The sequence below is a fragment of the Orbicella faveolata genome, unplaced genomic scaffold, assembly GCF_042242905.1.
Source record: "Orbicella faveolata isolate gen_17 unplaced genomic scaffold, um_ofav_v1 contig_26, whole genome shotgun sequence".
Classification (NCBI taxonomy): domain Eukaryota; kingdom Metazoa; phylum Cnidaria; class Anthozoa; order Scleractinia; family Merulinidae; genus Orbicella; species Orbicella faveolata.
Window position 1 is genome coordinate 21,025,292 of NW_028301554.1, and position 25,077 is coordinate 21,050,368.

The 25,077-nt window shown below is 38.7% G+C and overlaps 2 protein-coding genes across 2 annotated transcripts in view; both read left to right on the forward strand.

Moving 5' to 3' along the window:
- The first annotated feature begins 204 nt into the window (after positions 1–204).
- LOC110069578 (thyroid hormone-induced protein B-like) lies at positions 205–7,525 on the forward strand. Its single transcript, XM_020777100.2, has 8 exons — positions 205–220; positions 1,010–1,123; positions 2,206–2,334; positions 2,908–3,164; positions 4,569–4,692; positions 5,797–5,928; positions 6,577–6,836; positions 7,376–7,525. The coding sequence occupies exons 1-8, from the start codon at positions 205–207 to the stop codon at positions 7,523–7,525; spliced, it is 1,182 nt and encodes a 393-aa protein (XP_020632759.2).
- Positions 7,526–9,039: 1,514 nt separating this feature from the next.
- Positions 9,040–25,077, forward strand: part of LOC110069568 (uncharacterized) — a 51,053-nt gene continuing 35,015 nt past the window's right edge. Inside the window, exons 1-23 of the mRNA XM_089295285.1 lie at positions 9,040–9,342; positions 9,739–9,829; positions 10,325–10,717; positions 10,833–11,270; positions 12,311–12,937; positions 13,463–13,855; positions 14,643–14,752; positions 15,417–15,702; positions 16,475–16,668; positions 17,325–17,494; positions 17,612–17,784; positions 18,255–18,335; positions 18,616–18,791; positions 19,275–19,347; positions 19,746–19,856; positions 19,942–20,198; positions 20,492–20,600; positions 20,990–21,211; positions 22,208–22,321; positions 22,574–22,654; positions 22,956–23,090; positions 23,925–24,181; positions 24,603–24,702. Of these exons, the coding sequence (XP_089151411.1) occupies positions 9,040–9,342; positions 9,739–9,829; positions 10,325–10,717; positions 10,833–11,270; positions 12,311–12,937; positions 13,463–13,855; positions 14,643–14,752; positions 15,417–15,702; positions 16,475–16,668; positions 17,325–17,494; positions 17,612–17,784; positions 18,255–18,335; positions 18,616–18,791; positions 19,275–19,347; positions 19,746–19,856; positions 19,942–20,198; positions 20,492–20,600; positions 20,990–21,211; positions 22,208–22,321; positions 22,574–22,654; positions 22,956–23,090; positions 23,925–24,181; positions 24,603–24,702 (4,894 nt within the window). The remainder of the gene's footprint in view (positions 9,343–9,738; positions 9,830–10,324; positions 10,718–10,832; positions 11,271–12,310; positions 12,938–13,462; positions 13,856–14,642; positions 14,753–15,416; positions 15,703–16,474; positions 16,669–17,324; positions 17,495–17,611; positions 17,785–18,254; positions 18,336–18,615; positions 18,792–19,274; positions 19,348–19,745; positions 19,857–19,941; positions 20,199–20,491; positions 20,601–20,989; positions 21,212–22,207; positions 22,322–22,573; positions 22,655–22,955; positions 23,091–23,924; positions 24,182–24,602; positions 24,703–25,077) is intronic.

Genomic DNA, 25,077 nt, shown 5'->3' on the forward strand with positions numbered 1-25,077 from the left:
TGGAAAGTTGATGCTCCGAAACATTTTGAAACATTTGGGTCATCAGTTTTAAGGAAGCCTTAAAATAAATAACTTAGCAAGGAAGGAATTGCTCAGCGGAGAGCGGTAATTACTCTTAAAGACGCATGGATGGTTGGAAGTGGCGAGGTTTAAAACTGGTGAAAAGGTCGATGTTGAGTTCTTGGTCTGTTGTGTTTATTGATCATGAAGGTTCAAGATGGTATTTCGTGTCTGAGTGGAAAGAAAAATCACAAAGCCGGCAATAACAAACGCATGGCCTTATAAATTACTGTCATGACATTTTGAGGTTGGTTCAAGAGGAACATGAATCTCACTCCTTATACCAGCTTATACCGCTTATGAAGGCTTACGAGAGATGCAAACGGTTACTTCTATGACACAAGACTTCAATAAGTGCATTTATTTCTAAACAAAACGATGTCTACCAGGATAGCAAAAATGTTACTGTTTTGTAATAATGTTGATATCAAATTTGGCTCCCACACTTAGTTGATACACTAAATTTAAATATATTTCCAATTTCGTTAAACGTTCCAATCTAAAGAAGAAGGATAAGATACGTACGTAATGAGAAAGCTAAAGAGATTTATTTGCTTAGTGAAAAAGGGAAGAGTCCAAGAACAAGCAAAATCACAGCTACTTTGCGGATCACTCAGGTAGAAATTTATTTTGTGACATGCAGCACATCAGATATTAAGTAGAAGAGCGCACATCAGGTGTTCTTGTGTAAATTATAAATTGCGTCCTGTCATTGTTCGGTCGTCACTTTTGTAACTTTAACAAGCACTGATGGAGGTTTTAAGGCCTTCAGTCGCTTGTCAAATCTTAGTGAGGGCATCTTGTGTTTTTTTTCTACAATGCACTTGGCATTGTGAAAATCAAAAACATATCACTGCAACGTAAATTGATGTGAGTTCTAGTAAACTTAACAGGCATTGGACATCAGGAAACATTAAATTGCCATTATCTTGTGCTCTTGTCTTTTTAGATCGTGTATTGTGCAGGAGTAGGATGATGATTCTCCTACAGAAAACACATTTGTTGTTGATTTTAACTTTTAAATTTTTTGGAATAAGAGATGGCTCTTCGCAAGACCTTACTGGTAAGTTTTCCCCTGTAGAATAGATCCGTAAGTTAATTTAAAATTTGGTTTAAAACTAATTTCGTTTTCGTTTTGGCACACGGGAAACGTAGCAATCACAAAACACGTCGAAGTTTGAATTACAAAAGCATCAATTTCGTAATATTGTTCATCATTTATTTTCCTTCAAGACTTGGTTTTCAACGTTTTTTAAAGTTCTATATGAAACATTAACGAGAGAACCAATCATTTCACCCTTTAAAATTTGATGTTCATTTAAATCTAGCTAAAACGTACAAGTTTTGTAAACAGTTTTCGCTTTCACAAATGCAACAAAACAATTACTGTCACTGTGTGTTTAAATTTGTGATCAATTGTGATACACCAATAGAGGTAGAATTTTTAGATTAACAAAAACATCTGGTTTTTCCAACAATTCTTTCTGACTCTTTGCGTTCATTGACTGTTAATTATAACCTTTGTCATCTGAGGCATAAAAAATGGTCTAAATTTACAAGTGCATTTGAGGAGCAGACAACGTTTCTGGTTTTAGTTCGCAGGTGGCAAACAGAAAAAAAAAGATAAATCTCATTTGATGTATACTTTATGCAGTTGCTTTATAGATATTGATAAATGGCTTGTAGGTCACCTTTTTACAATTAACCGATTTGCAAATATTTAAACAGACAGAAACATCCTGTATAGGCAGTTTTTCACAACTATTTGAGTTCGAGACAAAATGCAATGGCTGTTGTATACCATTCGCCCTCACTATAAAGTCACGTAAAAACTGAAGGAACATCAACTTTGAGGCATAGTAGTTGGGTAGTTAGGACAGGCCACCTCGCATTTCTTTCTCACCACCGGGAATGTTTTAAAATTCCCCATCGCCCTGGTGTGTATTGTTTCACCGCGGAAAATGAACATGATATTTTAAACTTAAACCTCAGTTTTCGTAGTAAATACACAAAAAGCAAACAAAGTGTTCACATTTTATAATCAGCTTGAATATAGCCATTCAGTACTATACCTGTTACTGAATCGAAGAATATCAATTTTTATTCATTAAGATTTTTAATCCACCGTTTTTGTCCGCATTTTAGGAAACTGTACTTTTGACCAACAGTCACTCTGCAGTTGGTCTAACGATAAACACTCGGACCACTTTGATTGGCTGCTTTGGCAAGGAAGTACTCCTGGCAATAATACAGGACCGGCCAGCGATCATTCAGGTAATTAATCATAACTTAATGAAGAAATTTGTATTAAACTAGAGCTAATTAATAGATTAGCATATCCAAGTTGATATAATTAGGTGTTTGTTTTTGTGACTTAAACGCCAAACAAACAAGAAGCACTTCCACGCCACCTATCTGCTATGAGGTGGGACTGGTAAGAGAGAAGAAGAATGACAGGAAAGAGGCTTTGAATGATATTTATGGCATTTATCCAGAAAGACGAACGATACGTGGCAAATTAAACGTATAATGCGTGTGGTATTGTTAACGAGCATTGCAGCAATTGAACTGCATTAACCACAGCACCGTCCTGCATAATTAGCCATGAAAGGGCATTTTACTTGGCAGTAAAGAATGTTTTCACATGACTTCACGGCAGCCATATTGGTATCCCAAAACAATAACTCTGCTGCCATGTTTGTACCCTTATCCAATCCTGTGGAAGTTAAACACTTTCTTTTGTTCTAATAAATTTGCATGGCTGCTGGTCACGTGTGTGAAAACGCCTTATAAGATAAGCGATTTGTACCTCAGAATATATCAGAACGAAGAAACAATTTTCTACAGGTAATGGCTCATATATCTACATCGAGACGTCACATCCTCGTAAATATAACGGGGAGGCCAGGCTCAACAGCCCTTGGATGAGAGGCGTGCAGCGGATGACGTTTTTCTACTCCATGTACGGCAGCACTGTTGAGTCCCTGTCTGTGTATCTTAGAATCAATGGCAGCGAAGAAAAGATATGGAGTCGTCATGGCAACCTGTTATCAAAGACCTGGACCGAGGGCTGCGTGTCTATAAACGTTCCTGGGACCTACCAGGTAGAAAAGGATTTCTTGTTGAAAATTAAATTCCTACTGTTTAGATTCCCCATAGTATATTGTGAAGTACATACATACATATACATACACTCTATTTAAACACGGCAAAAACATCAGTTACAAGATTGAGATAGAAAAAACCAACTGATTGTCATATTTGCCGTGTGGGGGTACGAGGAGGATATCATTTTTAAGCCGGAGATTGCGTTAGCAATCTATAGGGTTTTAGTGGTGGTGCAGATTATGCAAATGATATGCGAATGATCTCCTTCCATCATCTGTAAACTTTTTGGAGTAATTCCGCTAAGCAGTAGCTAAAGCTCCTGAAATCACTGTGTAAGTCAATATTGCAGGCACGTATATCGTTTTACATTACTAGGTCTAGCTGCGATTGTTGCACTATAAATGGAAACTTGTTTTGTTTGCTTTCTGGGTATAGTTCAGTTCAGTAAATAAGACCAAATGTTGGCTTTTGTAATACGAATTGGAACGTTTTTGATGACAGAGCTGAAGTTGTAATTGCTGGAAGCCGCTATTGTAAATTTCCGCTCCGAAGTTTGAAGTTTAGTGAAGTTTGACAAGAGACAATCCTCTCTACATATCGATGGTACTACTACTGAAGGTAGAGCTCCTGAAATTAAATTTAGGAAATGAAAACGAACAGTTTCGTTGAGGGCACCGTAGCGTTTGTCGAAAAAGTCCTGAATAAAGAACACCGCGGTCTTGCGAGCCTCTAAAGGGCTCATGATTACGCCAAATTACTGATAAGTTTCAATTGTGAGCGTGGAATCCACCGCGGTAAAATCCTGCTCAGTCTTGAGGACAAACTCACATAAGTCGCATTGGAAGACGAATCCCGCATAGCGGGAGTGAGGAGAACTATCGACGAGTTTACTTATAGAGTATTTTGATTAAAGTATAAAGTAAAAGGTAAAGTAAAGCGTAAATCGTGACATCGGGCTCCCTTTTGTGCTATAAACGCACCTGTGGGTTTCCTGCGGTTAAACGCAGTTAGCCAGAGGGGTTACTAAGAACATAATCCATAAATTGTAGATAGGTTATCAATTGAGTGTTGGAAAATACTGAACGTTGTTTCTGTTTAGTTTTACTAAGCTCCATGATTGGTTAAAATTTAAAAAAGATCTCGCGCTTGGCTTGGTGTATCCCTTTGTGCTTTATTTTGCTCTTTACGTCAGTTTGGTTTGAATTTCATGGCGCGAGATTTAGAACTGTCCTTATCAAAATGTTTCGTCCGTAATAACCCCAGTCGCGCTTCGGTTGAACGAAATTCTGCGAGCAGTCTACTAAGTTGGCTCTTTATGTCCCATTTTACCCTGTATATGGATTTTTATTCCACAGAGTACACTATAAACAAAGTACAATATTTCAATTTATTTACCTCAGGTTATAATGGAGGCTGTGGCAGGCGTGACATATGCATCAAATATCGCCGTTGATGACCTTAATTTCAGCACCAACCTGACCTGTTTTTCTGTTGGCAAACCCACACCACCTGAAGTATTTGAAGGTAATGTTTTCCGAGGTTGAGGTAACTCTTGCAACTTTCTTTAGTATCCAGATAGATATTCATATGACGACGGCGACTTGGGCAGCCGTGGTTCGGTGGATTTAGTGGGAAAACCAAATGTAAAAGAAAGGTGTGGGGTAATATAGGCTTGTGTTCGTTGGGAAATTTTCCTGTAATTAATCAAGCGATCGCTAAATTTGCTCAAAGTATTTTGTTTTGAAATAAATATCACAGAAATCGTGAATGACGCTTATACATATAGGAAATCGTGCGAAGACGAGTTCATTTTGTGATTTATAGTCATGATTGATGTTTTGAAAGCAAAACGAAAGGACAAATAAGATGGAGAAAAGGCCCGGTCAGATCAAGATCTTATGCAAATGCATGCATGGCATTTTCCTCTCGTTCAGTGTGGTCTAAGCCGTAAAAATCACACTGGCTTTACCACTTTATCTGACATCGTTGTAGGGTGATTACTAGCAAAGTTGTCAAATCAGGATTCACTTAGAACTTGTCTGACTTACATGTATCGAATATTAAATCTTTAATTCTTGGTTTTCGTGTTTAATAGTCGCCGCCGTAATGTCGGTCGGTAATAAAAGATTTCCAACCAGCTTCTTTTGAACTACCAATATGACCACCACGCCTTTACATTTTGCCATTCCATTTCTCGGGGCTGGGGCCTGTTTCTCGAAGGTCCCGAAGAATTACAGAGCTGTTTTATTTACATATCCTTGATATGAAGAGAGGTTCACTTGATACAGGAAGTTTCAGGCGTATACAGCTCTGCTTGTAGACACAGATTAACTAAAATTGGCTTTGTGGGCCCGAAAAGTTTCCGGGGCTTTCAAGAAACGGGCCCGCCCTGGTCGCAAACAACTCATCAGAATAACGCCTCTTGTTTCCGTCAAACCCCGGTAATCACACTTTGGAAAAGAATGAAATGGTGTTATGCTTGAATGTATCAGTTTTAAATGAAACTCCTCACAAAGGTACCCAAAAAAAGCGATCAGTGCTTGAGAGTCGAGGACTATAAGTTCATAAGGTCAACGTTTCAGTGGTGGTTATTGACGTCACATTTTGTAATTTTGTATATAATTTTAGTAAACTGTACCTTTGATGAGAACTACTGTGGATGGCGTGACATGTTAACACCGTCGAATGAACAAGTCAGTTGGCACCGAAAGAGATCTGGAAACCACAGCCAAGGAACTGGACCGAGTCAAGATCACACAGGTAAGACGGAGTGATTGAGGGCATGATATGTTGACAGACGTTCAATGAAGGTTGCATGTAGGAAGATTGTTGGGACACTCTGCGTTCAGCGCCCTAGCCACTAAGAATTGTGACTGGGGCAATGCCAATGGTCAGTTTATGGTGTTTTAAATGACTACATTTAAACACAACCTGAGATCACGAAAAACAAAACAAATGACTGAGGCAAGTGCCTTGGTTTGCCTCATACTGGCTGCGGCCCTGGTATTATCTGTTTCCTCGTTCTCCTATCTGTTAACAAAATGACTTCTGACGCTAAACATTGATTTAGATGTACAGGAGAAAGAGACACGTATTCCTGGCTGAGTTGTTGGTTCTGACCTGCAGCAAAGTGTCCTAACTTGTCGTGATGTGAATTTAAGTTTTCTTTCTATATGGATGTAAAGTTCTTGGCTAGTGAAATAGAAAATCGTCACAATACATCCTCATAAACGCTTCTTTATCCTAGGCCTACTCACAAGGTCTTATTTTGTCCTTGCTCAAAAAGGCTTTGGGGGATTTTCGTAGTCTAAGTTAAGTCCAATTTCTGTGTTGTCTACTAAATAAACGTGCGTCGCTTAGCGCGATGTTAGTTTTGGTCTCTATTTTACTTTTTTTTTTGTCATAAAGGAGGTGGATTTTACATTTTCATCGAGAAACAAAAACTTGCCCAGGGGAATCAGTTTGCACAGCTGTTGAGTCCCCTCATCCGGGGCCCGAAATGTCTCCGTTTCTATTACTACATGTATGGAAGCGATACTGGAAATCTTGATGTGTTACTCTGGCCTCGGGAGCAGCAAGACAATTACTTGATGTGGCGAAGGTCCGGTAAACAGGGTAATCAATGGATGAAGGCTAGTGTCGATGTTGGCTACACTGGCGAGTCTCAGGTAGGCAGAGAAAACTATTAAACTATTAAACTAGTGAACTAGTAAAGTAGTTTGCGATAATTCCAGTTTCTCGTATGAGAAATGCCAGATCTGTAGATGATTTACTGTTAGCAAACTGATAGATTAATTATCTGTAATTTTTTTCTCATGGTGGATGTTTAATACATTTGGGTTTTATTGATGGGTCGTTTTCTTTAATTCGTTCGTTGTCTGTTCGTTGTTTCGTTTATTGATTTTCAGTACGATCCATAGACCACTTTCGATATATTAAGATTAAGTTTGGCAGCGAGGCCCAGAGGACGCAAACAAAGGAAATTGAATGACCATGTTTATTCATTTCTTTTGTTTGTGTCCTCTAGGCCTCACTATCAAGCTGAATTTTACTATATCATTAACATTGTATTTCAGACTGATAGTTGAACAGCTTTTTTTCTCATAGTTATTGTTATTTAATCATTATCATCGTTGTTTATAGAATATCTCACAAACGTGAACCGGACTTAATGCGGTTACTATTGTCGATTTTGCTATAATTTAAGGTTCTACTGCAAGCAACAATTGGCAAAAACTATACAGAGGGTATAGCTATAGATGATGTCACATTAACTGATGGACTCTGTGATGAAGAAATTGACCCTCAAAGCAATGTAAAAGGTTTGCCGTTCGCATCTAACTTTAACTACGTGTGATGCTGTATTTTAAATACTCTCCTGGTGTCACGTTCGTCCGCAAACAATGAAAAAGCTGAAGAAAGTTATTGAATTGCTTAATCATAATGCTGCAAGGCACAATAAGTTTTCTAGCATGCGCAGCTTTCTTAGGAAAGAAAGCACCATGAAATACACATTCATCTTAAGCCACCGCCATATTGGATTTCCACTTAGGATCAGTGCCTTTCTACAAACAACAACAAAAGGCTAGATAATTGCTTATTCGCCTAAACATTATTACCAATTTGTAGAAAAGGGGCTACTTTATCCGACTTCAGCATTTAAACGTGGCATGAAACAAAATTTAAGTCAATAAAGCTTGAGGTAAACGAGTTCCGTGAAAACCTACCCCATTTCACGTTCAAAACGCGAGTCGAAAAGCTCAATCGTGACGTCTGATATTGGTCACGTGACCCATGGAGGTTCCCCGTTAGCGGGAAACTTGGATCTAAAAGTCTATTATGTTTATAATTTGAAACTTACGTTAAAAATATTTACTGATTGTCATTATGGTATAGTGAAAGGTACACTTGCAGTGTTCAGTTTTAGCATTCATATATATTTTTTTTCAAGGAAATTGTGACTTTGACAGCTATATGTGCTTTTGGAGGAATAACGCCAGTTTCAATTTCGAATGGACACTTAGAAGATACAGTACTCCTAACTGGCTCACAGGGCCAAACGGGGATCACACCTCAGGTACCGTTCAGAAAAAAAAGGATTAACTATTTCTTGAATAGTTGCTGCCGCAGTGAGCGAGCCTGGGCGTAAACTGCGGTAATGTAATTAAAATTTTCTCAGCAACAAAGACAAAATAATACTTAAAATCGCTTGACATTTTTAAACAAAGATCCACTATTCTGAGAAGAATTGAATGAGAGTTTTCTTGGAAATTCTAACAGAGTTTAAGACTGCAAGTTATCTGGTTCTTTGAAAACACTTCCCGGCTGCAGAGTATATTACGTATCTCGACCCAATGTATTGGACATACGTGAGAACGGCAGTATACAACATCTTTACGTTTCGCTGATAATTTGTGTTGTGCAAACTCGTTTCTTGATCTTGAGATAGTTTCATATAAATTTTTATAAGAATTTTGACAAAACGCGGGGAGATTATTTCCTTAATTGTATACCTAATAAGTAGTGAATGCTACCCTTTTCATTTGTGAGGTGCGTGTAATACGCAATTTAGACAAAAAATGATAACAGTTCTTTCCTCCAGGTGAACAGTTCATGAAAGGCTTTTCTGTCGCATAAGGAAAGAAATTGATTCTACTGACACACTAAGCGGTTGCATGTGCAGTTTGAACATTAGCAAGTACATTGAACTCATGGTGTCGCAGTGACCTAAACGAAATAATTAGTATGGGTAGTCAAATGGTGACGAGTGAAATTATTGCTTCTTCTCGTAGTGATACAGATAGTATCTCTCGCACGTTTTCTGCCCTTGATCGTGCGAGATACTTATATAAGAAGTATCTTTTTTCGAAAATGCGTGCTTCCATGCTTGACTCTGTATTTCTTCCAAATTTAGGTTATGGTATGTACATTTATATCGAGGCTTCTGTTCCACGAATACCGGGAGACACTGCACGACTCGAGAGTCCTTGGATGCGGGGACCGCAATGCATGACGTTCTACTACCACATGCGTGGCTCCACCATGAGCTGTGTTGTTATATACATAAAAAGACTGGTCACAAACAGGTTAAAACCTGTTTGGTTGAGGTCTCAGGATCGCGGAAACCGCTGGATAAGAGGGCAAATAAGCATCAACGAGACTGCAAGTTATCAAGTGAGTTGTGAGATGTCTGAGGAGCTCAGTCACGGTATTTTGAGTTATTTTGGCCACGTACGAAATTACCTTCAAATCAAAGGAAACCAGAAAATAGTTAACTATGATAGAAAACTCCAAAGAGATAATAATAAACCATAAAGGAACAATGATGATTAAAAAGTAAAAGATTAACAAGGATTACAATCGATGAACTTGAAAAATTTTGGGTTAAACTTTTCAAGATGCCCAAACCGTGACAAAGCTCCTTCAAAGCGAGTTGATTAATCATGTCACGTACAGCAAGCGCTCATCGTATGTATCCAGTCAGAAGATATAGTAGTACTTAAGCCGACTCGTTCAGTACACGTGAGCGTTCACGTTTGGTAAAGTCTTTTTTTTTTTTCCTTTACCTAGATAATTATCGATGGTATCAGAGGCAATAGTTATCTCGGAGATGCAGCATTGGACGACTTCTCGTTTCAAAGAGGAACTTGTCAACAAACAGGTACTAGAAAGTGTTTACTTCACGGCAGCGAATCGTCAGTGAACACATGTATCTACATAGGCCGCTCTATTTATACAGGCTGGTCTATTCAGACACTACTAGACTACTATTACGTGTATTAGTTACGTATGGAAACCAGTTTGTCAGCGGTTTGTGTACGTGAGAAATGTCCTTTGATATGGGCGTGTACCATCAAGCGCTCTTGGTTGTCAGTCTAGTTTTCACTAAGATCAGCGACATAAATCATTCGGATGGTGCAGCCATTAAGATTAAGTTTTAAGTCAAAACATAGCTAAATCAGTGCCTGTTTACAGTGAAGTTAAGAAATTAGAACACCCTTCAAATTCGGGATTGAAGACCCTCGCTGCTTTATACATACAAATTAGACATCTACCATCTAATCTCCTTTAGAGTTCCTAGCTTGGGCTGAGAAGGTTTACGGAAGCTGTAATTTTATTTTATAGTCATGTTTGACTCTTGAATACTTTTTTGCAGAAGAAACAACCTACTACGTGTCCTCTTACAAGGGAAAAGACTTCCAAATATCCACTCAACCCGCCGAGCACAGTCTCTACTCCGAAGAGTTCCGATTTACTCTCGAACATCCGCGAGGAAATCCGAAAGAAACACCATACTTTATCTACTCACACGCTACCGACGAACAAAGTTTCATTCAGCCGAAGTTGGATGTTCTGGCGGACTATACAAACTTTCCCTTAGGTGTTGTTGTCCTAAGTAATCAGGGGCTGCAACGAAATTCCAGACGGATTCATCTGATTGAACGAATTCAATATGGGCCAATGATAAGCCTTGATGAGCACGAGATAGCGAATTGTTGCAAGACAAAACTAAATTTCTGTTTTTATGCGTACAATGTTACGGAATCTGGTAAGAGATCAAGAAAAAATTTCCTTAGTTTTGTGAATGCTGTCCCAGTTTTGATAAAAGACGTCAAGCAATTGAACGTGGCAAAGTTTAACTAAACATGCTAATTTGTTCACAGGTAATCGTTCAATTTCTGGATGTGAGCCAGGCTGGTTTAAAACCAGCAACTCGTGTTATTTGTTCCATTTCCAATCAACTCGGATATGGCGCAACGCGCGAAATGCATGCCACAGATTGGGTGCTGATCTTACGGTGATCAACAACGAGGCTACAATGGAATTTCTAGCCAAGCAAAGAAGAGAAATAAAGCTCGATGACCACGATTTGTACATTGGGTTAAGCAGCAAGTTACGGTGGATCTGGTCAGATGGAGAAAACATGTCTGATGGATATAATTTGTGGGGTCCAGGCCAACCGAACGGAGATAGCAGATGTGGGTCGTTATTGAACTACATTTTATGGGATTCAAAATGGCTGGGGTATGGATGGCGTTGGAGTGATATGCGCTGTACCAGGAGAAACTTCGTCTACGGATACATCTGCGAACAGCCTCTAGGTATGCTATGTGACAAATTTCTTTGTTAAAACCGGTTCCATTTTCTATATCACTAATGAAGCCTTGCATTGAACGTGTTTATTATTAGTTTTTCCAGAGGTAAAAACAACAACCACAACAAAGTTATGGGTAGAGGTAAAGACCTCCTTGTGTGGTCGTGTTTCCAACTAAAGACAAATTGATAACAAAAATAATAAATGAATAACTTCTTTTAGTATAGACCACACAAGTGAATAGTGCTTTTCACGCGCTCTGATTGGTTAACTCGGAGGTGATTAGCAAGTACTATTCACCTCCGAGCAGTCGGGGCGAGAGATTTTAAAATTTCCGACCGCTTGTCACACATAAAATAACGTTTTAGTCCGCTAATTATTCAGCTTGTGTGGTGTCGGTGAAAGTGATGGATATTTACCTCCACTTCGGTGAATAATTGTTAACTAATGTAAGTAGATAGTTTGAGCTAAATAACAGAGCTTCGATCTTGGTACCTCTTAAGTAATGTTTTGTATTCTTGTATTTGACCATATCTGGAGTGGAGCCAGAGTTCGTCCACTGATTATTTAACAAACAAAGCCTTTTGAGGTTAAGTTTATATATATCAAAAATTGAACAACTGAGCAAGATGTGCCTTTGCGACAGACTCGTACCCAGTCGCTATTTACGTGTTTTTTTGGGGGAAGAGAAGATTGGATATTAGGGTGGATTAAAGCGCGCGGGGTATCATGGGAAGGGTCGAAGGAAAAATAGCCAATTTTCCTTCGACCCTTCCCATGACACTCTATTATCCAATCAACACGTAAATAGCGACTGGGTACAAGTCTGCCTTTGCGATAAGGTTAGAAAGGGGAATAATATGGTTCAATATAAGAAGCTCAAATCGTTAAGAAATAAGAAAGTGGGAAGTCCATTTACCTCACAAATAACTGGAAACGAATGGAATATAGAGGAAGAAAAAGGAACGGATTTAAACGTTGAACCTGTAAACTTAAAAAAAGGAACAGTTCTGGCTTTTATTAAGGTTTTTATGTTTTTATTTCAAGCTGTTCCTTTGCCGGTGGCTCTCTTTTCACTAAGTGGAACCAATGGAACTGAGGACATGAGTCCAAATAGAGCAACTAAGGCAGTGTCTAAAAACATCAAATTTGCACCAGGTCCTTATGGAAATCCAAATGGCTCCGTCTTCTTCGATGGCGATGAAAGCAGCTATGTGGAACTGAAAAACACCGGAGAACTAGATGCTAGGTTCTCGATCAGTGTTTTTGCATGGGTACACCTTGACAACGGTAATGGCACGATATTCGAGTATGGTTGCTCCGTGTCGGTTTCTCACTTAACCTTAGGAATTGAAGTCCGATATATGGGCAGGAAAACGTCCAAGATTTACCTGCTACATAAGGAGAACATTCTCCTAGCAAACGCTTGGAATTTCATTGGAACCACATACGACTACCACACGGGTATTGCAACCGTGTGGGTCAACAACAACACTGTCATGGTGAGATATATCGGAGAAGAGATGGAACTAGCAACTCAGTCTGATGTTAGAGTTGGAGCTTCCAGCAAACAGGAGAAGCTTTTCCGCGGCAGAATCTCGTGCTTACAATTCTATGATCAGGCACTTTCGGTGGACCAAATTATTGAAGTTAAAGCAAGGTGTAACAATACCAGTAAGTATGTCTGGACAGTAAAGACAAGCAATGGATTGTTCTGATAAACCTATATTCTTAAGCAAGAGTAATACTTCAGCACCTTCTCGTTACTCTTCTGCTTTCGATCTTGCGTTCTTGTCCGTACGTAACTCCATGAATAAACGTACATAGGTCAGTAAAAGACGTTAGATATTTCGAGAAAGAAACCAAGTTTATCGTCACAATAGAATACGTAAGGGCCAGGTGAACAAAGGTTAAGTTAGTTCTCCTTGCTGAATAGCGCAAACATTATTTTCATGATTGATTGGAATGTTACAGTAAAGCCCACACTTTAAGTTCGTGCTAAATAGTCACCTCACTGAGTAGCGCACATGTTCGTTTTGACTATTTAGTACGAAATGCAAGTGTGTAGTGTTCTTTAACTATCAAATCAGTAACAGTGACGTGTGCAGTTTTAAGCAAGGTGACTAAGTTACCACATGACCGGTCACTGGTTGCAAAGTATTGCAATTTTAATGTCGATCACTCTGTTTTTTTTTGCAGCACCTTTGGCCTGCAATTCCAACTTTTTCCCCTTCCATGGTGGCTGTTTCTCAATAAATAAAAAGTACTCAATAACGTGGAAGTATGCTCTTTCACAGTGCAATCGTGTTGGTGGTACCTTGGCCAAGATATCGCGGGAAGGTTTGAGATATGCATTTTCCAAACTGTTAGAACAACAGAAACCAGTACTCTACAACTTGCACATTGGTCTTACCTCTAGGGATGATTGGGTTTGGATAGATGGCAGCCCGTTGAATGCCTCTTTTTGGATGCCAGGATATCCTACCGTTTTTAGTGCGATCCAGGACTGTGCTGTTTTATCGGCCGGCTCATCGACCTTACAAAACATTGATTGTCGGTATGCAATGTACCCTTTGTGTCAGAAGGAATCTGGTAGGTTACAATGAGCTGCTTCCTTTCATAAAAGGGGTGTTTGATTGCGTTTTTGTGAAATGGGATGAAAGTTAAAGAGAAATTGCGTTAATGGCTGCGAGAATATTTCAGGTTGGAGATTTTGGTGTCCATTTATCAACTATAATCTCAAGATTTTATTTTAAATCTACATTAAGTCCTTATTCACCTCAAATCCATCAATCCTCCCTTTCCTCTTCCTCATAGACTCTTTAAAATCATCAAAAAATTCCTAAAATTGCGTGGAACCTTCCACTGTTAACCTATTTAGATTGGCTGAAACTTCAAGGAGAAGGATGTGCAGCAGCTGTCGTAAACTTGTAATTCTATTTGTCGTCATAGTGTAGCAGCTGTTATTGTTTTAGGGCTAGGTGCATTGTTTCTGTTGTTTGTTGTATTGTTCTCTTAATCGAGCCATTCATTTGGGACCGTATAATTATGAGAGTTGCTACCTGACCCCAAAAAGATGATGAGATAACAGTGTCAACTTGGTATGAAAAATGTAGCAATCAACCGTACTCAGTCCAGCCTTAGCCAAATTTTTATAGACCTTAAAAGCGTTTTCTTAGCTGTGAAAAATGACGGAAGTATTCATCAATTGGTTCCCATCATTTCCAAGCTTCTGTGGCTTAAAATGTTCCCAACGCAGCAAAACAGTCTCCAATAAACACTTTTCTAGCTCTTCCCGATCACATTTTTACTTTTTCTACGTAATCAGGTTAACATTAAATAAGTTAGATCAATTTTACCTTGTTTTTCTTTTTGTTAGTTAATTCACTGTCACAAAGGAGTTTGACGCAAAGCTCAAGTGTGCTGCTGGATTATAATCCATCTCTGGCCACTGATAGATCTTACACCACTTGTTTTCGTTCTCAGAAGGTAAGCCGCCACACAGGTGGTTGGAATAGATTCAAGTTGGAGTAGAATCACTGATTTCAGCTTCTATTTATATTTTGTTTGGCTTTATTTCAAATCATGTTCAGTCTTGGTTGAAAGTATATCAATAGAATGATATTACAAGCTATTTGACCCTTATATGTTCCTTCTGTACTCTCCCTTTTCACAGCATCATGTCTACCCAAACAGAACAATCAGAGTCTTTTCTTTGTTCACGTTCTCTTTCATAATCTCCTCTGCTGCTTCTTCTGGCCTCTACTGTATTACAGGTGTATTTGAAAATAGTTCCCTTGTTATCTTCCCCTTTATTTGACTCGTTCACCAAAAAACCGTGACAATTCAAATCGAGCTTTTGTACGGCATGTCAATCACTCATTTATGCCGCTTAGATTTTCACAACTAACCAAGAGGCCTTCGTGTACATGTGATACGTCCAGGGGCGTTACCTTGAAAGACGCATTACAATCCATTTCGAACAGCCATCCATTTGAACAGCCACCAATGAAACTACCCTCAACTCCGGCTTCGAACACAGTCTCGAGATACTACAGGTCGCTATTACTGCAAGTGCTAATAAAAACTGTTGATCACAGTAGGCTTGATTTCTGTTCGGTTTTATTCATTCTTTTCAATGTTCTTTATCCAGGAGTCCAATCCATGGTGGCGAGTAACCCTTGAAAAACCACTGTACGTTGAATCTGTTGAAATCACCGATAAAATCGATTGCTGTCCACGTGACATTGGAATGATCAAAGTTGCTGTCTCCACCAATCAGACCGGTGATCCGTCTTGTACAAAATCGTTGAAATATGGGAATACACAGAAGTACAAAGTACACTGTTCTCCACCTGCGCTCGGACGTTACGTGACAGTAACGCTCACAGGGGATAATGCCACGCTTGTTCTCTGCTATGTTCTTGTGAGAACATTTGGTAAGTTACACTGCACGTACCTCCTGCGTGTAGCCTGCAAGACGAAGTTTTAATAACTTATGTGTTGGCAAGTCGAGATCAAATAATGCTAACAGATTTACCACTGTTTTCCATGCTACGCGACCTTCGAAATCACGACGTCTTTTGTAATAGACTTTCGCTTTTGCAGACCAGTATTCCATATAAGGTACAGCTGTTCGATTGACGGAAAACTATTGGAAAGAACGTTTTGATTTCGGAGGTCGCGTAGCAGTGAAAACAGTGGTAATAAATGTATATTTTTGTTCTTTGAGCAGTACGAGTTTCATTTTCTGTGCCTTGGCATGAGGAATTGTCCCGGGCCCTCTTTCTTCTCTCTTAGTCCCCACTATTCTTTCTTGCATATATTTGGTCTCCTTCGGTGACTTCTCAAGGGAAAGAGTGCCAATTTTGAAGTCCACCTGACGTTTTTCTTTTCAATTGCGTATACCAAGTGTACAAGCAGGGCGAATAAATAATATTTTAAGGACCACATCTACGAGCCTGTCTCTAGAAGTTGATATGCGTTTACAATCAAACCGAAACTAAGAAGATCAGTTAAGATCAGTTAAGATCAGTTAAGATCAGTTGAGATCAGTTAAGATCAGATATCGATGATCTCCTTTGCTTAAACTTCTTGATTTATTAGTGAGCTTGAGAAGGGTATGTGGAGGAAAAAGAACAGAATATCACTAGTTAAGTCGAGTTACATGGTTGTTCATTTTACCATTATTTCTCATGCTATCTTTTCTAGAGTTTGTTAAAGATGCTCATGGTGTTTTACGTGAAGGGTGGTATGGCGTAAATTACAACTCCAAAATGTCGCCAACTATGCATGACAATCCCTCGTTTAAGAATGCAGTAGAAAGCGAGATCGTCCTGAGGGATTTCGACGCACCAGTCAACATGGTAGAGAACTACATTCAACGATTGACAAGTTACTTACAGGTAGACCTTTTATTATCAAGGCATAAATTACCAACCGAGCTGCAGTTCAATGTAAATTGCTAACGTGATGGTGATACACCTCTCTGGTGCGTGTCAGTCTTGCACCTAGATTGCGTTGAGGTTAAGCAAAAGCTTATTGGACAATTCTATAGGAATATTGAATGAAAAGAAGACCGTTTAGAGCTGATCAAGTACGTGCATCAGGAAACCTTGCCAATCATAATCACAATATGTGTTCAACTGGAAGTTTTTGAAACAAGCTCTTGTCGAGATGATAGAAATTACAACAGGTGAAAGTAACTGGTCTCAAGGATTTGCCATTCGGCAAAACGATGGCTTAAGAATTCAAAACACGAATCACAACCGACTCACAACATTTCTGCCGATAAAACGCAATTGTTTCTTTATAGATAATACTGTGGACCCATTCCGCATTGATTTCCTGTGCTGATTTCTACTTACTGGATAGTAAGAATGGAAATCTCTTTGGTTTACTTATCCGAACAATCTGTGTTTCCTTTTCTTTATTATCTCAAACAATTCCTACTGTATATTAATATACTTGTATTTGAATTTTCCGATTGATTCCGTAGAATTCCGCAGTTTTCATGCACTACACGTTGTTTCTTGCACGTAATTACGATGTCACTTTATAGGTTCCCGAAAGCGGCTATTATACATTTTACGTGTCGTGTGATGATTTTTGTGAGTTGTGGAAACATGATGTCAGTGTCTTTGAAGAAGATGACAAGAAAGCTGAGGAGAATCTAAGCAAGCAACTGGTCGTTACCTTGACAAGATCTACTCTGCATCGTCAGTGGAACAAGTAAGCAACTTGAGAGCATAACAAGGAAAGAGTGATTTTGTGATGGAAACTTATTAGTATATCTCTCTTTTGCTTTGATTGCTGATGTTAATCGTTTGTCGTGTATTGCTGTTGAAGGTACCCAGAGCAAATGTCGCAATCAATCTTTCTCGACAAATGTCGACTGTATCGAATGGAGGCCTTTATGAGGGACGAATCGGGCAACGACCACATATCTGTGGGCATGCGCAAACCGAATGGGGAATACGAGCGACCTATTCCAGGGACAAGACTGTTTTGGACTAAACCAGGTAACTTTAACTCAACTAGCAGGCTAGGTAAATTTACTTGGATCTAATGTTGACGATGACAACATCGATTGGGGACGAAAATGGACAACGAAAGGCTTGACTTGCGAGCAAGCTCTTGGACCCCCTACTCTAAGAGAGCTTGCTACTTTACAAAGGAGGCTTTCTCACAGACTAAGAAAGACAATTTTAGTAAGATGAATGTATCTTTTAGGGGACTGAATGAAATTAAATTTTATTTTGTAGGTTTTTTGTATATTACATTTTTTTATATAAATATTACCAATGAGCGTGTGTTGGATACGAGGTTATAAACAACCGAAGAAGCGCCAACTTGGTCATTGGTTACAATCATTTTCCATCTAACAAGAACGAATGAAATAAACTGTTAAATTAAATACTCACTAACCTGACTGAATTTATTTGCTATAAATCGAGTGGATGACGTGAACATCGTGCCTTACTTCCAACAGGAGCACGGAGATTAGAGGTAACACTGCAGGATCACAAAACGTTGTTGTCCGGCTTTGTTGGTTCAGATTTACGTATTTCAGGTTAGTTTTTCCAGTTCTTTCTTTTAATAACATGACTCATAAACAGTAGTCATGATAAAAGATAAGCGACTTCAAATGTAAAAATTTAAAGAGGCCATTAAAAATCGAATCGTGATCAAAGAACCTTCTTTTAGTGGAAAGTATTACAGTTTATTGTTATGCACTCAAAGTTGCATGGTGAGGTATTTTTTCATAGCTGTCAGAAAGAGCAGGCAACTTGCAAATGTCGTTACCTGGATACAAAGAGGTTAACCTTTGCTATTCTTGAATCGAAAAACAGGTTATTACCAGTTTTGCTGTGAAGGTGTATATTGCCCGGATTGCCCGCTGGAACTGAACATGTCAACCCTTGGACAAAACGTAACGGTGAATTCGGTGCTTAACTTCTCCTGTGTAAACACATCATTCACGGCTACTTTTAACACGAACAGGCAACCTGGAAATTCTGCAATCAAGGTCAGTTGAGCACTTGAACTTCTCTTTCCTGTGGTAATAAATTTACCCGGTATGATAATGAGAATTTTTACCTTGATTATTTGGATTAACATCTTGATTTTAGCCAACATATTCCCAGAAAAATTATAGATAATGTGCCACGGCCACACCTTTCTGCAACAGGTCAGTTACATCTTTCTAAGCAGTTCAAATATATGATCTTTCATATATTCACTTGCATTTTTTACCATCTACGGGCATATTACGAGCTCACAATGTGGCCAGCTCCCAGTTGGTAGAGTACAGTAGGTCAGTAGGTCAGTTGGTAGAGCACTGCACTGGTATTGCAGAGGTCATGGGTTCGAATCCCGTTCAAGCCTGAATTTTTTTTAGGCTTTAATTTTAGAGCTGCTTAAAGTTGTGTATGTAACTGCGATGAGCAATCATGTCTTCATATCTTTCTCCGCAATTCAAATTTAAGAACTTTCATATCTTCAATTGCAGGTCAGTTATTCGTTTGTCGAGAACACAGAGCAAATTGTCTACCAGGGAATATTGGGAAATGTTCATCTTCAAGGTAAATCCCTATTTTTTCTGTTTTACTTTTTCCGTCAGACACCACCGAATACAACTTCCTAAAAAGTCAATGGCAACCTCTCTGGTTCCGTCCTCTTCCATTTTCAACTTCCAAATCACGTTTAAACTTTATGGAATGTATATTTTTTCTATAAGTATCGTGTCTTTGTCACTAGTCAGAAAACCAATGACACAAATTAGAAAGTGTTCAAAGTCTCTGGAAGAATTTATTCCATAGCACCATAGCGATTTAGGACCTTATACATATATTGTAGGGAGCAACCTCACTAAAAAAGCAAAATGGTTCATTCTGAAAATGGAGTATCATGTCATTGTTAATTTTTATTGTAGATGTATTTCTCTTATTTTTTATGAACGCTCAGTTTGTTTTCTTGCCAGCTGTGATACTAAATGAATGCAATTTTGAATCTGGATTTTGTGGTTGGACCAGCATTGGCGAAAATGACAAGTGGAAGCTGTCTTCTAATAAAACGTTCACTAAGTATCCAGGTAGGTTTGTGATGAACGTTTCAATTTATTAACTATTTTAATTTTTTTAGAAGAGTGTTACGGAACACAAATTTTCTTCCCTCAGCTCGTTTTGCTTACATCGATGGCCTCTTCAAAGCACAGATAGAAAGTCCCGCGTTACCATGGAAACCATTTCATCAATCCGTTGACTTGTGTTTGCGGTTTAATTACGTCATGCCTGTTAAATCAAGGTCATATTTAAAGGTTTTGCTCAGAGAACCAAAACAAGGAAATCTGTTATTAATATGGCAGTTGGCTGGAGACCACGGTGAACAATGGTCAGCGGCTCAAGTGGCTTTGCCAGGCGTCAAGAATGTTCAGGTAAGAGCGAACTAAAAATGGCCCTTTCTGAGTTGTCTTTTGCCACTTTGTCAAAACGAGTCTTCGTGCGAAACCATTCATATGAAAATGTGTTCCGCCTAAAGGTTCATTTTCAAGCAAATCAAACTCATTTTCATGTGAAAGGTTTTGCACAAGGACTCGGTTTGAAACAGAGGCACAAGGTAAGTCGGAAATGGGCTGTTATTTTGATGTTGTATTATGGTGGTTATTAAAGCTAAGGATGTCAACTTTGTTATACCGTACGATCCGGTACTTCTTCTTTTAACTTGTAGGTAATCTTTGAAGGAGAAGGTTTTCTTGATAGCGAGATGAATGTAGCAGTGGATGACGTCATGGTGTTAACCGAGAACTGCTCCATAAGGCCTTACTATGCTGAGCCAGGTAATTTGGTGATTGCTTGTTTTATGTCGTCAGTATTCTCCCTTGAACTATGACGGGAGAAAGGATTCACCTAGAAAAGAAAATGAGATGATCACACTAAACGAGAGATTTTATAGATTCTCAGGTATCAGTGTAAATAATTCCTTAGGGTCTTTAAAGCAGATTTTTATTGTTGCCATCTTATTTTTATTGTTGTACTTATTTAAATTTACGTTATTGTCTTTGAAAGGTCTCTTAGGGGAAAATCAATAAAGTATGAATGTATACGTATGTATAAGACACTATAGGCCGCACCAAAATTTGTTAAAAAATTAATTTTAATCATGGAAAATGGTTGACACAAACGATTTCTGTGTATAAATGGCTGATTAGTTTTGTGGTGTTTTTAGGTTTCAGCTGCGCCGACACTCAGTTTACATGTAAAAATGGCGAATGTGTTAAGAGGAATTTGCAGTGTGATGGCAACAAGGCGTGCAAAGATGGTTCAGACGAAGACAATTGTGAATGTCCTTCAAACATGTTTCAGTGTCAGGGGGGAGGATGCCATCTTGCAACAACTGTGTGCGACGGAACAAATAACTGTGCCAATGGAGACGACGAAAAAAACTGCCGTAAGTTGACTAATTGTTTGTTAAATTAAATGAAAGAACTAAAAAGCTCTTGAAACTCTTCAAATACTAGCGGTAGCTAGACGTTTCATGCTTAGCCCTAATTCAGTATTTGGTCAAGGGATAGAAAGCATGTGCCATGTTTCTATCGAGTTTTAGTATAAATCTACTATTTTCTCTTTTGAATGCCGTTCTCTGATTAGCTACGCTACTCACTATCTTTTCTGTGATAGATAGTGAGTAGCGTAGCAGTGTATCCTTGTTAACAAAATGACGGCGGCTTCTTGACGTTTTCGAAGTGTCTGTGAAGAGGATTTAGATACAGTTTTGAACGACTAGTAGATTTATACTAAAACAATTAGATTATTCGCTCTCGATTTCTATGCGTGATCGCCCTCGTCAACTATCACGCGATAGAAATCTCGAGCTCATAATCTAATTGTTTAATAGAAACACGCTTTCAAACCAATCACCGCGCGTATTTACAGTCACAGGGCTATTTTCTAAAGTAATATATCACACACGAAAGATCGTGTTTGACCACATTTCCAAACGCCGAGAAGAGTACGTAACGGAGTATTTTTGACGAATTTTGAGATGTTTAAAAATGCGGTCTAACACTGTCTTGAGTGTTTGATATGCCTCGTCAATCGAAGCTAGAACTAAGAAGAAAACGGAGAAATTAGATTGCAAAAAATCTATGCTAATTAAGATCAGATATCCAAACACCGTTACGGTCATGATTTCCTTTGTTTAAACTTGAGGAACTGTTAATGAGTTTGAGAATGTGTTTTTCACACACTGAAGAAGTGTTTTCAAGAGCTTTTTCAGCCTTACACTTTGTTTTTCGTCATAGTGTCACGCATCATATGAGTGTTTAGCTCATTTCTACTAATCGTTTGTTACTCGTATAGTCTTTTGGGGTTTCTAACATTTTTATATACATGCATGAATATATATGCACTGTTGATATCTTCTTTCGTCCATATTACCTTTCAGAAAATCCATGCCCCTCTAGTTACCAATGCCTCGATGGAAGTTGCATTTCTTGGTCAAATACCTGTAGTAAAACACCTTTCTGTGTGGATGGAACCAATACACCTTCTGTGTGTGGTAAGTCAGACTTACAACATTGGACGGATCATCTCCGGCTGATGTCGTACGTTTTGCACTCCATTATGCGTCCCACGCCGGGGAATTCGGAGAGGAATTCCTCCCTTACTTTAGAGTCTTTTCGGTGGCCTTTTCATGTCTTGGTTAGCCTTAAAGGATTGGGTTTGTTAGAGGTCTTGGCGTGGAGTTTATTTAGCCTGATCCAATAAGGTCATATATAGGAGCGTATGTGTTTTTTACTTTGCTTTGCAGAATTTGGGAATTGCCATCTGAACGATTTGGGGTGCACCTCGAAAAATTCCAGTGCACATCACAGATGTAAATCTTTCAGAGGTAATAACCACTATAATCTTGTCTATTTGGTATATTTGCGCATTTATTCATTTCATAATTACCTTTTTCTTCCATTGTAACTGAATTCACATAGTGCATGCAAATCACTTACAATATGTAGTAGCTAGAAAATTGAAATGCGTTTAACACGGTTAAAGTCAATAACAATAAATAGGAAATATTGTTAAAATGACACAATCTCATTTGAACGTCGGGGTGACCAGGACGAAGGGAAATAATTCGTCTTCATTTGCTCGTATGTTGTTCACTCATGCATATATCTTTAACTGTTTCGGAACAGGTCACTGCAGTTTTGAAAACGAAAACTGTGGACTGAAAACTGACAAGAATGCAACGCTCCACTGGACCGTGGGCTCAGCTCAGACGAGGAGAGAAAGTACTGGACCGAGTTACGATCACACGTTTAATAAAGATGGTAAGAAAAGGCGTCACTGAAATGAAATGCTGGCATCTGGACATTAGTAAAGTTAACTGATTTTGATGACTATCCAAGTAGTAAAGTGTTTATATGGCGGCAAAATCGGGATCCCCATTCAGTGGCACTTTTCCAGTAAAAAAGAATGTAGTATGAAAATAATTTTCAGAGTAAGCAGCACCAATAACAGGATTTTTGGGAGATTGAAGAGATTAATTGCCATTTCCTCTACTGTTCGAATTAAGGGAAGATTTGCCTGTTTTCATTACCTACAGCAGATCACAAATTTACCTGCTGTTTTGGCGTCTAGTTCTAAATGGATTAAATCTGGCCTTTGCGATCTTTTCCACTCGCTTTAAAAGCTATTATTCATTTCAAAGGAGTAACGGTAGCATCCTGATTTTCCGAACGACCCAAGGGTTGTTGGACACGTGAAATTAAGATTCAAGTGCACGTGGCTCAAATGGTGCAACTTGTACTGGTCATGGAGTGGAGTCGGTTTATCATTTGTGCGATTGGTTCAAGTGGCGACCTGTTACTTTTCAATGAAATAACATGAAGCAGTACTTGGAAATGCTGCTTCTCAGTTGCATTAGCTGCACTCACTTCAACCTATTTCAGCAAGTAGTTTTAGCATAAACAAATTTGTCACGTAAAACGCGCCTTAGAGGACAAGCGACTAAACGTTGTCACAATTACTGAATTGAACTAATTCTAGAGATACAAACGGTGAAACCTATTTTAATACTCGTGCGAGTTGTACCACTTGAATCACTTGAACAAGTGGTGAATTTTAATAAGTCTTTGATGACGTACTCCGTTCCTATTTTGCAGGATCATATATGTTTGTTGATGCTTCCGACAAAAGCCCCGGACACGAGGCGAGGCTGCTAAGTGGCTGGATGGAAGCGAATGAAACAGTTTGTCTTCAGTTTTGGTATCACATGTACGGCTCAAATATCGGCAACCTTAGTATTTTTATGAAGACTAACCAATCAGAGGCTCCCTGTCCCGTCTGGAAGCTGTCAGGAGATCAAGGAAACCGCTGGAGATTTGGACAGACGGCTCTGAATAGTCCAAATTTTTATAGAGTAAGTTGTAAACCGTCACTTAAGGTCTGTTAAAAGTCAAACTTAAGCCTTAAATTTTTTCCTTAAAGTTATATTCTATTTACCGATCTCGTAAACCGTGTTCCTTTAATATATAAATACGGCTTTGTCATCAACCGATCCAATGGTACGAAGTCCTCCATGCTGTATGGCAAAACATTGCGACAAAGATCTTCCAAAACAAATCCAGATCAGCCAGTTCAGCATAGCTTTGCTTTGCTTCTGGTGTCTTAGGGTTTGACTTCCAGCCTTGCCGGTCTGGCTCGATCAGACCGGCTGGGGGAGTTTGTAAAGGAATATGTGGTTAGTGTTTTTATAAATTTGTATGTCCGTAAGAAAAAAGGTCGTTCGCATTTTGGAAATACTGCAAGACTGAGATTTAATCTTCGTATTCTTTCGTTAGTTTGTAATCGAAGGAACTGTTGATGCTGGAAATGCAGGTGATATTGCTTTGGATGATTTGACGGTTTTCGGTGGAATCTGTGAAACTATTACAAGACAGGGTAAGTGACCCGAAATATAGATAGATAGATAGAAACTTTATTAAGAATGTCATCAACCACCTACTAATACGGGGTCATAACAAAAACGAGTTAAATTAGAAGAAAATACTGGGAAAAAAAAAACCTATAGCTATTTACAATAGTAAAATTTAAATCCAAGTTAAAATATGTTATGAGACTATGTACAGTGGATTTCTATTTCGGGTAAGTGACCCGAAATAGAACCTCGCTTTTTGATAGATAGCCTATATTTTAAAACGATAAGAGTTAAAGCTAAGGAGCTTGTGCGGTTGTTTGTACTTAAACTAAATATTTATAAACTATAACTAGAAAATCTATAATAAAAGTTTAAAAATCTAAAGTCAAGGATATCCA